This window comes from Ambystoma mexicanum, chromosome 6q, assembly GCF_040938575.1.
Source record: "Ambystoma mexicanum isolate Mex_15411 chromosome 6q, UKY_AmexF1_1, whole genome shotgun sequence".
Taxonomy (NCBI): domain Eukaryota; kingdom Metazoa; phylum Chordata; class Amphibia; order Caudata; family Ambystomatidae; genus Ambystoma; species Ambystoma mexicanum.
The window spans coordinates 88,221,106-88,238,959 of NC_090937.1; the positions used below are offsets into that span (position 1 = coordinate 88,221,106).

Here is a 17,854-nt window from a genome sequence, read left to right on the forward strand (position 1 = left end):
TGTGGGGAGGCGTGGCCTTTATATATAAACTAAACTGGACATTTCGGAAACTGAGGTTATTGGTCCAACGGGATGTGAAATGCTTTGCATAAAAGTGGGGACAGAAGCAACTGCGACAGTGAATGTGATGCTTATATTCAGGCCTCCAACTGTCATGGCTGACTTTGTAACACAACTGAGTAGCCTAATACTTCCTCTATTGAAACATGCGTCCAAATGTATTCTGCTGGGAGACCTTAACCTCTGGAAAGGTAATGTGAGTTACTTGGTAGCTAAGGAATTGGAAAATGCTAGCTTAGGATTTTCCAGGCAAATAGATGGTACACACATAAAGTGTAATAGCCTGGATTGGATGTCCTCATATAATACTAATACGAGTAAACCCAACATTACTGCATGTCTGTGGTCTGACCACTTTTTTATTAATTTCTCTGTTTTATTTACATAAAGTAAAGACAACTAAGGGCTAAATAAACTTGGATCATGTTAAGAAATATCAGGAAATTAAAGCCCGAAAGTATGCATGATTGGATTTTACCATTGAAAATGAATTTACCCCTTTTTCATACTGCCGAGGAATTGACTAAAGCATATCTTGACACAATGGGAGAGGCTACGAACACACTTGCACCTCTTAAAACAAAGGTTGTGCTATGTAGTAAAAATAACATATGCTTCTCTGATGAATTAAAAGATTTAAGAATACTCAAAAGGAAAAGCTTCTATCTCTGGAAACACTCACACTCAGAAGTGGATACGGCAACCTATGATATGGCTGCCAAAGTATATAAAGGAGCAGTTATTAAGGCTAAAAAAGCCATTTATAACACACGTATAGAAGAAGCTCAACCCGACACTTAAGAACTCTTCAGATTACTAAAGGAATCAGAGAAGCCAGCGGATAACACACAAGAAAGCATACTCAAAGACAAAGCCTGGTGTACATCAATCCAGGAGGCGATGGTAAATAATCTGGACAAAATCAAACTGAACATACATAATGCTAGAGTCCTAAGGGATCTTGAGGGTGTAAAGCAAGTGTGTGTGTGTCAGGCTATTATAGATGTCCCCATGTCAGCAGCTTATTCCCTCATTTAATTTTAGAACCATTACTGAGGCAAAACTTAGTATTATACTAAGCAAAATCAAACCTTCGGAATGCAAAGGTGATATATGCCCAGCAATAGCAGTTAAAGCATGCTCCGAGCTACTAATTGGTACACTTACAAAAATTGTCAATACTACACTGATGGAAGGTCATGTGCCACTATATCTAATGGGCACCTGAATCAGCCCGTTGTTAAAAAAAGACGGGACTTGACCCAGGCATGCCGACAAACTATAGACCAATCACTAACTCCCCGTATCTTCTCAGAATATTGGACAGAGTGGCATATGAGCACAGTTTGGACCATCCCAATGAGCATAGCGTTTTGAATAAGCGGTAGTCTGGTATTAGACCCGGGTTCGCAACAGAATCAGCTCACTTAGACTTGAAGTCTAATATGTTGAAAACAATGAATGCTATTCATGGAATTGGACCTTTCGCCCACATTTGATTTGGTCGAACATCCATTACTTTTACAGAGACTGCAGGAAGTGGCAAATTTCAGTGACCATGCGTGTGCAGTGGCATAGTGGAGGCTAGTCCAGTTACATTGCTTATGGGGTGCACAGGGTGCCTGCTTGCCACCATCACTGTACAACATTTTTACAGCTCTGCTTTTTCATATGCTAAAGGATATCAAGATTTGCTTCTCTAACTACGCAGATGGGACTCAATATCTGATCCTCTTAGCAGAGAACTATCTGGAAGACTCTTGCATTGTTATTGAAACCTAGAGTCTCATTCAGGATTGGATATGGGATAGTGGGCTGGCACGAAATCACTATAAAACTGAACCTATGGTTATTGGGACTAGCCCTAAACTAAAAAAACCTGGCCCCGAATTAAGAATTTTTCAAATTGGATTGTGGACTGCAGAATTGCTACGAAGGAGATGATCAAGACTCTCAGAGTTTTTCTGGACCAAAATCTGAATATGAAGGTACAGGTGAACAGCCTGGTATCATCTTCATCCTACTATATTAGACTCTTGACCCAAATTCGCCCATATCTTTCTCATAAGAGCTGTGATATGGTGGCAAGAGCCATTATAGGATTGAAAATAGATTACTCTAGTAGTCTCGTGACAGGTATCGGGAAAGGAGAACTTGCAAGATTACAAATTACCCAAAACAGTGCCATATGAGCAATAATAGGTCTTAAGAAATATGAACATGTCTCAGAAATCAGGAAGAGCCTTCATTGGCTACCAATAGAGGCCAGAATTGAATTTTGACTCCTCACAATAACCTATTAATGCCTGGAGGGGTCCTACCCTCGTAATCTGGCTGAAAGGTTAATAAAGAAAACAGCAGTTAAGAATCATAGATCTAATAACTCCAACCTTGCTTGAGGTGCCCAGATCTAAGTTATCCCAAGTGAGAAAAAGTGTGTTATTTGTGGCTGCTCACAAAATCTGGAATTCGATTCCACCAGATCTTAGAATCTGTGAATCTCTGGGTATTTTCAAAAAGAAACTGAAAACCTTCCTGTTCAGATAGGTTGGAGACACGGTTAGACTGTCCCATTTGAATCCAGGACTCCCTGATGTGCCTTGTTGAATGCTTTTTTTGTTATCTGTATGCGGTCTCAAAGTGACAAGGTTGTTCCCTCCCAGCACCTGTATGCCCCTCATGTTGCATGATATAAATGATTTAAGCAATAGATCCTGAGGAGGGGGATTACATTTTAAAGGTTTTTCTTCTTTAAATGAAGAAAACTAGAAATGTTGCACTTTTTAAGTTTGGAGTAAGCAAAGTGAGCAAGGTGGGTAAGCATAGGTTTGGAGAACATTTGATGCAATGCGTGGTATGTAGGTTTATGGCCTATGTGGTATCCTTTTAATTTACCAGATTGGTACACATTAAAAGGTATTATGAGTCAGTTTCAGTCCAGATTATTGCGATCTTGCTAGATTTGTATTTTTGCAAAGAACTAATGTGGAATTTGCCAAAGGAAATTAAATGCTAAGGATCATTCTGCGTGAACACGGAACACCAGAGAACATATATAACACTGCCCGTTGCCAAAGTCAGTTTCGGCTACTGTGTCTGAATTTCCCATCCACACTTGACAAGTGACCTCAGAAAGAGATTCTCTCAAAATTCTCAATAAGGCATCTGAGACAAATGTATGACAAGATAATAATTCTCACGTTCTTGTCTTGGTCACAGTGTTGATCAGCTGTGTCTTATGTGAAAACCTTACGACGAAGAATATAAACAACAACTTAAGTACAATTGCCTAGAATAATTAATTGGACTGAAAGAAAGTCCAAGGTAGCACAGGTCCCTTTGTTTTCCCCAGTGAAGCAGAGTGAAAGTTAGCAAGTAGAGGCTGGATACCCTGCAATAACGTGTGTGTGCAGCACAGACATTGGTTGGATCTTTGTTGCTTCTGTGGGAATCTCAGGGAAGGTCTCGACAGTGGGAAATCAATGCAGTCTAGGGAGTGTAACGGTGGCATGAATAGGTGAATTAGATGACCAGGAGTGCCTTGTCTATGGACATTGTGATGGTGGTAAACAGACACCTACAAGTTGTTGAATGCTGTCAACTGTCCATGTGATTCTCTAGATGCCTAGGCGACTGAACTTATGTTGGTAGATTGTGTGGCAACCTTTGGATCATGTGACTAAGCTACCCACTTGGAGTCATTGTCCATTATCATGTGACTCAACCAGCTAATGTGTAGCCCTGGGTCTCTTGCAGCAGTCTGGTACAATACCCAGGTGAGGCTGGGGACATGGCCACCTAATGGAAATCAGTATTATGTTTGCTCTGACTATTAATTCTGACCTTGCTGCTTCTCTTGTGATTTCTTTGCATGTGTCTAGAAGGGTTGCATAGAGAAGATTGGATATGGTAAGTGTGTGCGACTGTGGGATCTGGTGCTAAATGGTGTGTTTACTTGAATAACTTCCAGTATGGCTTGTCAGAGGTTTTAGTGGTTAGTTTGATGGAAACGTACAGAGATGGTTCTGGTGGCAGACAAGCAGATGGTCCAAAGCAGAGAGGTTAGTAGTTGCTAAAACAGAAGGCTTTTTTGGTGCATCATTGATGCACACTCCTGAGCAGACATTCATTCCTGTCTGGATGTGGTGAGAAAAGGCAGTGGGAACAATACGTTCACTGGGGGCCCAGTATATGTTCCCCATAACAACAAATACAGCTTACCCCTTTCCCTCGCTAGATAGCGAAAGCTATCCGGAATGAAAAGCACTGGTAGACACTGCGTGCATGCAAAGGATGTTGAAGAACTACTTTCCTGTTCTAAAAAGAGATGGCAGGATATTATCGGGTGCTTTCGGAGTTGACTCTTTATGGGAGAATGCGGGTCAATTCTGCAAACAGATGTCACACTGTCAAATTATCAAGATATAAAGGATGAGTCCATTTGTTTTTTTAGATATGAAACCAATCCCCATGGCTTTTTGGAAATGTGCTGTACTTATTTGTCTACTTGAAATATCTGAGGACATTGTAGTCCTTCCAGGATGTGGCGACGCAGAAATCAGGTTGAGAAAGGTTGGGGTACTAACCTCATTTGAAGAAGGTATTGCAGTCAGATTGTCCAGACCCTTACAGATTTAAGTTTAAAACCCACAAAATGAAGACCAATACATTTGTCACCAAAACATTCCCTTGTACAATCCTAGAATTGGGAACATACTACTTCGGTAACGTTCCTTTACACCAAACCTTCGTTTTCAGAATAGAAATTCGTGAGTTGTTTTTGGACGATAATTTTGGTATGCACAATTCATTTAGGTGACCTTGACTATGATATTAGTAGGTATAAAGAGTGCACTAACATTGGTAATTTCCCACACTTTGCGCTATAGGCATTAACATTTGGAATACAATTAAGTTATTTGTACAATCTCTACTATATGGTTGATTTCAAAGATGGTGTCTGTGTGTGATTTTCTAGTATTGAGCAGTTCTTATTGCAAACATTCTTTTATCAGTATACAGTGATACTGTGAGCGCACCTCATATAGAAAGGTTCCCGTTAATATTCAGAAGTGGGTTTCGACTAGTTGACTTGTTGAACTGTGAAACACAGTCAGGTTTACAATGGCAAAAGGAATACAAATAATCTCCACTGCCATAAGTGCATTTTCATCCTCATCTTATAATAATAATAATAATAATAATAATAATAATAATAATAATAATAACAATAATGATTTGATATGTATGCAGCGCTTTTATCCAAAGCACTTTACATGGCACATATTTACATAAATTATTATCATTACTATGTACTGCTATCCTTTAAACCGTGGCTCGATTTTTATTTGCTGGCTTATTGAACCGAAATGTATGTCTGAATATTAACGGCAAGGATTGCTATGCCAGACCTCCTAGTTTTCCATAATTAACATTAGAGAGGACCCCCCACTTACATAGGTAAAATGACCATAACATGACCACTTACATTTTGCACAACTGCAAGTTCTTTTTTCACATTATATTCCATACACTGTTCACAATCCACTTGCATTTGCACACATTCAACTGCATTTAGATAGTTCTAAGGATATGCTCTATTTTTTAAAATAATGTATTCCTTTTCAATTTTTTATTTTATTTTAATTAAATGTTATTACATTAACATCAGGGTTATACCTGCATTTATTTTTCCAAATGACCATTCACCAAAAGAAAGATGAAACTCACTGGTGATGCGACTGCTGCTGATATGTTCACACACATTCATATTAGGGGACTAGCATAAGACATTCTCCCAATGCCTCTTCTGTTCCCCTAAGGTTTAGCGAAAACAACCATCATCAGCCGTGGTGATGGACATGTACTCCTTTATTGTACTCACTCCAAGATTGACTTGCCACCGATCAATTAACTGAGTGAAATTACTGCCGCTGCACTTGGATACAACTAGGGAGTTCAATAGATAAATCCCGCTGCACTAGCAGGGCAGAAATGTCAATTTCTACAAACAGAATCAGAAGTCAAAATTACGTACCATGGTTTGAACATGTCCAATACATTCGAAGGAATAATCCACACCGCCATCAAACATCTCACCCAACACTTCGGGAATTGGCTTAGTGTAGTCTTTAGGGTTGATGCACTGAGTAGCTCCTAATTCTTTAGCCTTCGCAAACTTGGCGGAATTGGTGTCAACCCCAATGATTTGTTTTGCTCCAGCTGTTTTACAGCCGATGACAACGGAGAGTCCAACTCCTCCCAAACCAAATACAACACAAGAAGAGCCTGGTTCCACCTGCACAATTGGAAAAGCATAATTGATACAAAGGTGGGGTAGGGTAACTAATTTGCACATTGCCTCCTATTTGCAGTGAGAAATAAGGTGGATAAAGGAATATGTACATTAATCCTTACCTGGGCAGTTTTGATGGCTGACCCGTATCCAGTTGAAAATCCACAACCAATCAGACAGACCTTCTCCATGGGGGCATTATCGGCAATCTTGGCCACTGCATATTCTTCCACGACTGTGTACTCAGTGAAGGTGCTGGTGCTAAGGAAGTGGTGAATGACTTTCCCCTTGCAGGTGAAGCGGCTGGTGCCATCCGACATCATACCAGTTGCTCTATACAGACTGTACCAAATGCACCCAATAATGTTTAGACCCTTTACATTCAACAACACAAGTGCTCAGTTGTTCTATAATATTAATGAAAAAAGGTCAAACATACTCATTCTTCAGGCAGTAGTTGCTCTTCGGATTTCGGCAGCAGGTGCATTCCCCGCATTGCGGGATGAAGAGCGGGATCACTTTGTCTCCTTGGGAAATAAATGCAAAAAAGAAAGCCCAAAACTTAAACACTGGAAATGCAAGAAACGCAGTGACAAGGGTTGAGATATCCGGAGCAAAAATGTAGGGATTATAATACCCCTTGACGCCAAAGATTGGTGACCATTTGTTAGGTTCTTGTGTGTCTTAGTATCCTAAATTTCAAGTTCACAATGTTTCTGGAGGGGTGCCTGTGCTTTTGGTACGATTTCTTCATTTCTATTATTAAATTGACCTGCTCATTAGCACTCAATTGGTCTCCAATTGCTTGGAACTTCAACATCAGCTCTAAATAACATAATTCAAGTTGTATTTGCATACGGTAATATTACTCTGGAGAGATAACATCAACTTTGAACACAGTCTGTATTGTAAAAAATATTGTTAATTTTAAGATTTCACTGAAAACGTAGCGTGATGGAGTTCAGAAGTTTAGGCCAATCATAACGGATTTGGGATGGCACTGGATGTCAATGAGCTCCTAAATTCTGCCCTGTGACTTATTCAGAAAGAGAGAAGGTGCACAGTGCTGCTCATATGACTTAGTGAATAGAACTGGTTACTCAAGCCAAGAAGAGCTGGTAATTGCTACCCTGTCCTCAAACTCACGCATGACCTGGGAATTATTGATGCCTGAACAAAATCCGTCCATGACTCACAGGCTTTGTGTTAGGACTGGGTAAAAACATTATTCTTAAAATGACAACCAATGTTTACTTTGACCTTACCACTTCTCTCGACTCCACCGATTCCTAACACTGCACATATCTTATATCTACTCACCATTTGCACTTTCTCAAATTATCCATGACCCTCCCGACCATGCTTCCCCCTAAAAACCAATCCATAACTCCTCCTCTCTGCTGACAACTTTGCCCCCTTCTTTACCAAAATCAGCAAAATATGCAACAGCTTATCTACCTTTCCATTAATCCCCCTTACTCCTTCTTGAGACCCTCCACCTCCACCCTTTATTCTCTATTTCTATTTATTTAACAGGCATTTTTAGTGTACATAAAGTTTTATGCTCAACAAATCACAAGTATAAGAAATTCAAACCAATAAAAAACAAATCACACTCATAAAAAAGAAAAAATATAATTTATATACATACATATACAAATGTGATTGTTCACATTGAGAAAAATGAAGAAATATTTCAGTCTAAGAGCCTTGTGTGAGGGCCGACTATCAATGGCTCACGGTGCCGCACATAGACCACATATACGGTTGGTTCGGTCCACTTGTAATCGAGTTCTCATCACTTCCAGAGTTGGAAAATGTTATGGTCTGAATCTTCAAAACAGGTGATGTGCTTTCTCATCTATCACACTTCTCCCCGCTGATCTGCACATAGCCCAAACAATCAAATAACTTGAACTTGTCACCACCTTGATTCTCTCCTGCCACAAGAATTTCCCTCTTTCAACTAAATGGGCCCACTGCATACTAGAAAATAGCAATGGTCATACCGACAATAAAAAAACACTGCATATCCAAAGAATCTCTCTTTCTATGGACTCATCTCACTTTTGCCCAATAACGTTAAAATCCTCGAAAGAAATTCTGATAACCATATTCTCAACCACCTTGTGGTGCACCCACTATGCAACCCCATCAAACTGGATTTTGCAATTAACACCCCACTGAAAATGCTTCCACTGAGGTCTCCAACTTCCTGACCTCAGCTAGCAACTCAACACTCTTCCATCCTCATCCTATACAACATTTCTGCGACCTTCAACATCATGAATTATCCCTCCTTTCTCCAAACTCTCTCCTCCTTTGTCTTCAAGGACATCGTACTTGACTGGATGATCCCCTATCTCTCTGACTGCTCCTTCTCAAACTCATGGTACTCTACACTTTCCCCTCCATACCCCACCACTGGGCATCACTCAAAGATCAGTCCTGAGCCCACTCATCTTCAACCTATAGGCCTCCTCCTTGGGCAAGATCATTTGTATCCCTTGGTGTCCACTACACCATCTTTTCTGCAGATACCCAGATCATTTTCTCATTGCCCTGCTTCGCCTCTGCTGTCTCAGAATGTATCACCTACTGCCACACAAACCATTACTCACTAGATGGCTCTATTCCACCTGATGTTAAACTCCCCCAAGACTGAAGCCATGTTTCTTCCAGTCTCCAATATTAATCCCATTCCCCCCATCTCCCATCTCCTTTCTCCTTTCCTCGTGACTCCCCAATTCATCTGCTATGGCTTGTAAACCATGGTCCTCTTTTGATAGCCACTTTAAAATCTACACGGTCTTCCTGCTCACTAGCCCCACAACCCCAGGAAAACATATCTGCATCCCGCTCAGTACTGGGCAAAAATGCTGATCTCTTTGATGGTGGCCTGCAACATTGACTACTGCTCGAGCTGACTCATTGGTCTTCTGCTTTATTCAGTTGTTCCCCTAAACAAAGTTCACAGCTTTGTTAGACAATTCCCATAAAACCTACCCAGATCCTCTCCCACCTCAACATATCCCCACCATGCTGAATAGCTCACCATGCAATACCCCTGACTCTAATTTTCTACTTCTCATCTTAAAATCTATCCACAGTCTTGGACCCATTAGATTGCTGACTGTATCTCTCTTTACTTTTCCTCTAAGGGAAGGCCATGGCTAGTGGCTCGGTAGTGTTTTAAAAAATACAGTGGACACAAGCACAGGCCATTGGCCATTGGCCATGGATGAAGGCCATGGCTAATGGCCTGTAAAAAAAAACTATGGTATGGTGTAAAGAAACCCTTGAAATTCACTGAAAAAACCTTAGTTAAGGTGCAGTTACGTTGCACAGATTTAACACAACAAAACCCTTGAAATTCAGCAGCTGTGGGAAGCAGGGGTGTTGCTAGGTCTGGAAAAGATCCGGGGCTACACTAATGTTGGGACTGTCGAGACTCCGGGCTAGCTAGTCTTTTGGTTGTAGCTCCTGAGCTTCTGTTTGGGGCTACAACCAAAAGTCCCGGGACTATAGCCCCTCAGCTGCCCCTAGCAACGCCTCTGGTGGGAAGTCATGACCAACTTAACTCAACCCAATTTGAGAGATAGTCACGAATAGTCAGGGTGATATTCTAGGTTATCCAAAAACGAGAAGTGGAAAAAATGCCATTTGGAGAAGGAAAAAGGATGAAATGGCATCATGCTAGAAGTGGGGTGGGGAAAGAACACAACATGTGAAATTGGGGAGTTTGGGGAATCTGGAGACCACGTTCGGAACTTGAACGTTTTCACATACTCACATATTTTTTTGTATATTATTTGTAGCCCATTGTTAATATAGCTGCGGTTATGGGAAAAAAGTGTAAAAATAAAAAGAGAGAGTAAAAATGAATGAGATTCATACAAAAAAGTGAAACTTTTCAGTTATAGTGAGGTGTTCAAAAATAGTTTTTAAACTCAGACTCATTAAAAAAAATCAGCCAGTTTGATTTTTTAATTTTTTGACAGGCATTTAGGTCACATGGCAAACTGGTGTACACAAAACAATTGAGAACATTTGATGAGACAATTCTGTGATTCTGACATGTTCTTGATATGTATTTTTCATTTATTCTCACAAGGGCTTTCGCTTTTCATGGACGAATTTTCATTTTTCATGGACACGTTCTTCAGTCTTCACATTTTTTTTTCATTAAAAACAGAAATACTTCCATGAAAAACCTAACGTAATATTTTAAGGAAAATTTAAATACTCAGGTGGAGAGAAATGTAGCATTTCAAAATCAAAAGTCCTTCAAGTTGCACATTACCTATTTCTTTAGAAAAAGGAAATTAGCTGAAAAATACCTTTTCTTCAGTTAGTTCAGGCTTCTACTTATGAAAAAAATAAAGTCAGCAATCATTAGAAATGCCCCTGTTAAGGTTTCCATGAAAAGCCCTAATTATCTATTTTCCAATATATTCCAATAACAGTTTCCATAGGCAATGGGGCTGGAATCAACGCTGTAGTTAAGTAGTATGCCAAAATTGCCAAAAGTAATTAGGTTATGCAGGGAACACTTTGCACATTTTTTTATGTAAATATAAAAAAAACTCAAGTGTTTGTTTGGAAGAATGTTTTTAACCAAGTGGGTCCAGAACCTTTGGATGACACTTGTTCTGGCCGCACATGAAATAAACTTTAGACAGGATTTGCAGATACCAATCAGTACCATTACCTAGTTGAAATCTACCGACACAACTTTGTATACTGACAGTGAACAAACATTAAGGACCAACACACCAGTGACCTTTCTGTTCATTGCAAAACTAAACCCTGAGAGGCATAAGGGCTGCAACATAAAAGGCAGAGGAATTTTGTCAATCTGTAGTAGTTTACGCCACTGGAAAAGTAGACCCCTTGATGCAGTTTCAATTACAGATCAGACTGCTCAAGGTTTTGAGTAAGGCGCAATTGTCAGAAGAGGCTCCACGCTTGTTCCCTGTTCATGGCCTGGTGCTAGGACCCAAAGGCTTCCTCTTTGTGGCATGGTTGGGAGGCTCACCTCCCATAGCACATCTGGGGCCATATTACAGAAACTTTGCACCAGTGCAAGTGCAAAGTTGCACGGTATTAGCACTGGGGCAAAGTGTGCCCTATTTCTAAAAACATTGGAACATATTAGAAAACTATTGACCCATGACAAGTTCAGTTTGGCATGCTATAGGCACCTGGGCAAAAATTGCCCTAGTGCAAAAAAGATACCTTTTCACTTCATTTTTGCATCAGGGCAAAGTTTGCCCTCGTGCTAATACCATTCCTTATTAGCACTACGGCAAACTTTGCCCTGGTGCAAAACTTTAGTGAAAATGCATCTTTTTTGCACTAGGGAAATTTTTGCCCCAGTGCTTCTAATATGCCAAACTGCACTTGTTGAGGGGTAATGGTTTTTTAATGTGTCCCTGTGTTTTTAAAAATAGGGCCAACTTTGCCCTAGTGCTAATACTGTGCAAACGTTGCCCTTGCACCAGTGCAAAATTTCTGTAATCTGGCCACTGAAGCACTAAACCTGTCTCTACCCAGCAAAGCGTGTGAAGTTGCCCAAGTACAGTTGTCAGCACACACTGGTTCCCTGCATGTGGACCGGGCCTAGAGCAGTTTATGCCATGCTTGGAAGACACGCTGCACTTGGACCAGGCCTAGAGCAGCTTAGGCCAAGCTTGGAAGGCACGCTGCACTTGGACCGGGCCTAGAGCAGTTTATACTATGCTTGGAAGACACGCTGCACGTCTCAAGCACTGAACCTGTCTTCCCCAGCAAAGCGTATGAAGTGCACTAGGTGCAGATGTCAGTAGTTTGTAGAAGAGCGAAGGACAGAGCAGATCAGTTCTTCGTTTTCTGCATTGTGCTAGGGTGGTACCCTTTCGGGGTGAGAATTTATTTATTTATTGGACATTTGTATGGTACTTTGTTTTAATGGTATATCATGAGAAAGTGATTAACATTTACAACCCTTGACAGTCATTAGACAGCCCAGGCAGTTTGGTAGTTTAATATTGTTTTAACTAGTGTTGTGGGTTATGTGTAAAATAATAGCCAAACAAAATATCTCTGCAAGTCTGTTCACAGAAGATCCCCCCCCAAAGGCTGTTCTAACTGTTGGAGACTGCTCTGTCAGAGTGGAATGATGGAGAGAGGCCAGGAAGTGGGTGTGGGAAGCAGCAGAGCTAATCTGCAAAAACTCTCTTCTTCAAACTAAACATCTTTACACATCTAGATCTAGAACCATCCCAAATAATGTTACCAGCTGGCCTAGATTTTGCAGCAGTATTTGTAAGGAGCATAATGTTGACTGGTTTCCAGGGAATTGTTGGCAATATGTTGGCGATAGTGGGCAACTCCATTCATACTAAAGAGACAATTTACATTAAAAGGGATGTAGAGGGATATCGGTTTAAAGAGGAAATATGGCTTTAACTGGAGAAAGAATGTGAAATGATTTGTTTGAATCACTTTAATTTTGCATTGCTGAGTTCACTCTCTCCTTAGATGCAAAGTTATGCCTTTGACAAGGACAGTAAATTAGTGAAATTAGTAAAAAAGTATGGAGGGTGGGACGGTGTACATACAAAGATGTAATTGGAGAGGGGTTTTACTACCCTGTAACTGAGAACAAAAGAATCCTCCATTAAGTTGTTGACTACCAGCAAGGCTGCAAAACAAAACCTAGAGATGATGGGGTTTCTGTGGGAGGGCTGTCTAGGGTAGGAAGTGAACCATTTGACAGGGTGATGAAGGGGCTGCTCACCCATCTGTGCAAAGAGCCAGACAAATCTGGAGAATAATGAAGGCTCTCATGTGTTCCAAATATTTATTGGGAGTTCCAAAACTGTAAAGTAAAGACAGTGAAATATGGGAGGAATTTGTCAATAAAGTTATTTATTGGTTGAGCTTTGTTTGCCTATGTAAAGCAATTATCATAAAGGATATCAGTGATGCAAAAATATCTCTGCAAAGTTGGCCAACCCTGTAAAAATGCTCACAAAATGAAATGAATTATTGACGGAACACTAGCATTTATAATTAATACCTACCGGATAATGCCTGTGATTTACAGACTTCCAAAAACCTGGGGACTTAAACAGCCCTCCATTTTGTCCCATCGAAGCAGGAACAGGAGATTTATTAGAACCTCTAGCCAAATACATTGACATCATTCTACAGCTCTTAATACAAAATACTTTCCTAAAGGATACTGGGCTTCTTAAATTAATTTTGGAATACATACAATACAATACAATACAATACAATACAATACAATATATTTTCCATCCATCTACAAGTAAAAAGGCGTTTCTACATAGTTTTAGGACATGTGACTCACAGGGAGTAATCTATGTTATTAGATGCCCCTGTGTGAAATGTTATGTGGGTAAAACAAATTACAAATCCAAGATAAGATGGAATGAGCATTGATCCACAATTGGCTAAAAAAAATTGCACCTCCCCACTTTCACGTCACGTTGTTGAGTACAATCATAATATGACTCAAATGCAAGTATGTACCTTGGAGGTAATTCCCAAATGAAAAATAGGCAGTGTTTGTGAGAAATGATCCCAAGGGGAAGCTTTTCTGGATAGATTTTCTAGGCACACTGGTGCACAAGGGTCGATATGATCTGAATGAATTGCAGCATTTTCTGTGAATACTATCTTGGGATCAAGTTAATTAAGCAACAGTCGTAATTTCAGGCAATTGTGTCCACATAGGACCTTCATATTTACTGGACTTTTATGTGAATGACATTGCTTAAATACCATACATATTTCGACTTGTACTATGCTCTTACCTTAGTGTAATCTGGCCCATTGTGCATAGACTCTGTGTGTTTACTTAGTTTATTCACATTGATTAACAAATGTATTAGTCTTTATGAATCCACAAAATGTGTAGACAGTACAACATGTATTTGTCCGTATCATGGCGTCATACCGCTGTACGCAGTGAAATCATAGAACCAACATGATGATGCTATCAAGTCCATGTGCACATGTGTCTCCAAACAGAAATTTGCAGTTAAACAAATGCTACTTAGTAGCGTGGAGTCATTCATTCAATTCTGTAGTTTCTGGAATCTATGCCCAAATTTGAAAGATTATACAGATTGTTCCGTGATAAGCCCTGATAAAGGGATTCTATTCCAAATTGAACAACGTTTTATTTTTTATTAAATTATAATCATATTGATTGATATGGTAGAATAAAGTTCACAACGTTTTATAATGAGTATCTTACCATGCTATACATATATTTTGCTTTTACATTCTCTATAGGTCAGATTGCTGCTTACTATGAGACTCTGGTGATAAATATTACTTAGAATTACAGGTGACTTTAAACTACAGGACCATATCAATCTAATCTAATCTCTTAACAAATATCTCCCATAAGGGAGCTTAAATCTCTTTATCTTTCCACTCCAGGGAGGCGAAACTTGCAACCTTGATGTACAGGCATCTTTCTAAAATACTTAAATTGGGGTGGAGGGGAGTGCTGCTTATGGTTTCAAATTGAGCCTTACTATTACACATTTTGAAATATGTTACTACTTTTATTTTATTTGTCTTAGCCATTTACGCGTCTGATGAAGGTCTTAGAACCAAAACGCATTAAGCTTCAGTACACCCATCACTTGGCCTGGTGGAATTATTAACCTTGAAGATGGATAGCAGTAGACACAATGTTAGAATTTATGTCACTGGGATTTTACATCACAAACCTCACCAAAATTAAGAAAAACATTGTATTTTGAATGTCCTCAACATTATGGTCTCACTTTGAAAAATGTTTTGATTGAACTCTCTATGATTAATGCCCTTAAGTCAAATAATTGAATTGATTTTTCTTTTATTCTGTGTTTTATTGGTTAAATATAACCTTTACCACAATTAAAAATTACATACATTAAAACATTTACAAAAGTTACTCTATTAGTTTACATTCCATCACTAGTAAAAAATCAGCAAAAAGAACACAGTTTTAAAACATTGCTATTAAATATACAAAAAAAACGATTATATATAGAGTTCCCAATATTTGATCAATTCAATCTCTACATAATTTCTTGCCATATATAATAGATTGTGAAGTTCATGACCAACATTTCCCCAGCATATAATAACGAGCAGAATTGGTTTGTACAAATAAAATTCAAGTCTTGTACCAATTTCATGTAACCTTTTTCATAAATGATAATTAGTGCAATACAATCTGTCAAGAGGTGTCTAGCTGTTTCCGGTTAATTTCTGTATAATGTACAAAGACGCTCTTTGTAAGGAATCTTTAACCACACACCTCTATTTACCATTGTAGGTAGCTGATTCATCCTTAAACACCGCTCCTATGTGGGACGTTGAGTTTCGTTACTCTGCCCTGAGCTAGAGGGTAGATGTGTATGTGGGGGGTGAGTTAGATCGAGAGAGTGATGATGTTTTTATAAATGACCAACCTAACTCCAACGATGTGGAATAGTGTCTTTTCCTTTTCTTCTCCCCTCCCCATTTGTCTCTACGGTGGGTTATTTCTGTCTTGTTGTGCTTTTTCACGACTATGGGTAGAAGACCTTTAAATTTTAAATTCAGCTATGATAATGGCATTAGATTCACGATGTGTTATAGGGATTGGAGCTCTTTCATTGACGTTAAGTTTACTCCACAGAATTGTAGTTGTTAAACATTCTGGTGGGACTAGAGTCCATTTGTTGAGACCCTTACTTACCCACACCCAAATATTTGATTGTTTACAGGTGGCAAGCATCTTCCTTTGGCCGGTTCAGTAATCGAGGAGTTGGTGATAAGAGCAATTAAACTGCATCTACCATCCCAGTTCGCCCCTGAACCGTGGCAGCACAACAACAGTGCATATCGGCGGCTAGCCCTGGACGATGCCAGGAGGTTCTGCTTAGCCTATTTTCATAAACAAAATGGCCATTGAGCCGTCTCGCTTTAGCTTCTAAAGTTATACAAACTACTGTTTTCTTGTGAATGGTGTCTGTCCTTGAATATGAGCCCCTGATGAATTTCCCTTGACTCTGGTTGATGAATGTGTATGAGGAATGAAACATGTTGGGTTGTTTGGGTATGATGCAGTGTGAGTACTTTGGTGCAATTTAGTGTGGAGCACAGTGTGGGCGAATCAGTTGACCCTAGGTTGCTCCGTTTTATACAACCAAATATTTCTCTGTGACTATAGATTCATTTCTGTATGTTGTAGGGTGGAACCCTTTTACTGTTGGTTCCCTTTTATGCCACTGCAATTCATATAGTATTTGTTTGAGGTTGTCTGGTGCACTGTTTACATTTTTTCATTGTATTGTGTTTATGAAATATGAATTGTTCCTCTGAAGAATTCTCTGTTTTTGATTATTGATAATTTATTGAATAAAACATTTTTATACTGTGATAAGATTTCCTTTTTGAAAGTTCAATGAGTAGCACTAACCAGGTCATGTTTTCCTATACTCCGCTGTGGAGAATATTAAGCTCTTGATGTGTAGTGTAGGAGACCTGATCTGGCCTTAGACAGATGCATCACCTGAATAACACACTGTTCACCGAACCTTCTGTATTTTTGTAAAGGGTTGTTTCCCTAGTTTGGAGGGGTGTTTGGTGTAGCAGTATAAATACCCTCCTACCTCTTCTTGTGTCAGTTCATCCTTAAACACATTATGAACCTTCTTGCTCTGTTATTTAGTAAATTGTTTATATAGGTACATCCCAAATCAATTGGAAAAGCTTGTGTAGAGTATACTGCATAATTATATTTCCCGGATAGATATACTGTGCGTCTATTTCTATCCCATATTCAAGCCTTTTTTTATTTCAGTAAATTTAGTGGCAAGATTCTCATCAGGCGCACAGGAGCAACCAATTGCATCCAGGAATACAACAATTTATTTATTCTAAGCGCTTAGAGCAGGGTGTCTAGATAACATACCCGAAGGATCTAGTAAGGAAGAAAATATTGAATTTGAGTTGTCTCGGTTCATTATTAGATTTATATAAAAATTGCATGCTGCAATCATTTTTCAGGTAGAGAGAGAAATTAGACCCAATTCAAAACAAATGGCTCCCATCAGTATTGCTTGTGATAGTCCTAAGGCGTTCTTCCATAACCTTCCTTCTATAACATTTAGCCAGGCAGTTTCCTTGGCAGTAAAGACTTTGAGGCCATATAAGGCACTCAGTACAATGCAAGAGTTATACAGCTTTCCAAAACCCTCATAGAAAAACCACCAGATTTTGGGATAAAAGATCTAATTGCCTTAACCTTTGCGTAAGCTTTGCTTATTATAGTTTTGGAGAGAACCTCTTTATCCAATATATTGGATATTAATATACCGTGGTAAGGATAACTGGATACCTCTTCTATTTTCATATAACAGCCCAGTTGTCTCTTTTTATGGTTTCTACGATTGGACTTAATAGCTATAATTTTCATTTTAGACAAATTGATTTTTAGGATAT

General features: G+C 39.3%; 1 protein-coding gene across 1 annotated transcript in view; it reads right to left on the reverse strand.

The window, feature by feature from the left end:
- Positions 1 to 17,854, reverse strand: part of LOC138515797 (alcohol dehydrogenase 1-like) — a 197,117-nt gene that overhangs the window by 79,807 nt on the left and 99,456 nt on the right. The window contains exons 4-6 of the mRNA XM_069630523.1: positions 6,795 to 6,882; positions 6,478 to 6,697; positions 6,098 to 6,358 (exon numbers count right to left, since the gene is read on the reverse strand). Of these exons, the coding sequence (XP_069486624.1) occupies positions 6,098 to 6,358; positions 6,478 to 6,697; positions 6,795 to 6,882 (569 nt within the window). The remainder of the gene's footprint in view (positions 1 to 6,097; positions 6,359 to 6,477; positions 6,698 to 6,794; positions 6,883 to 17,854) is intronic.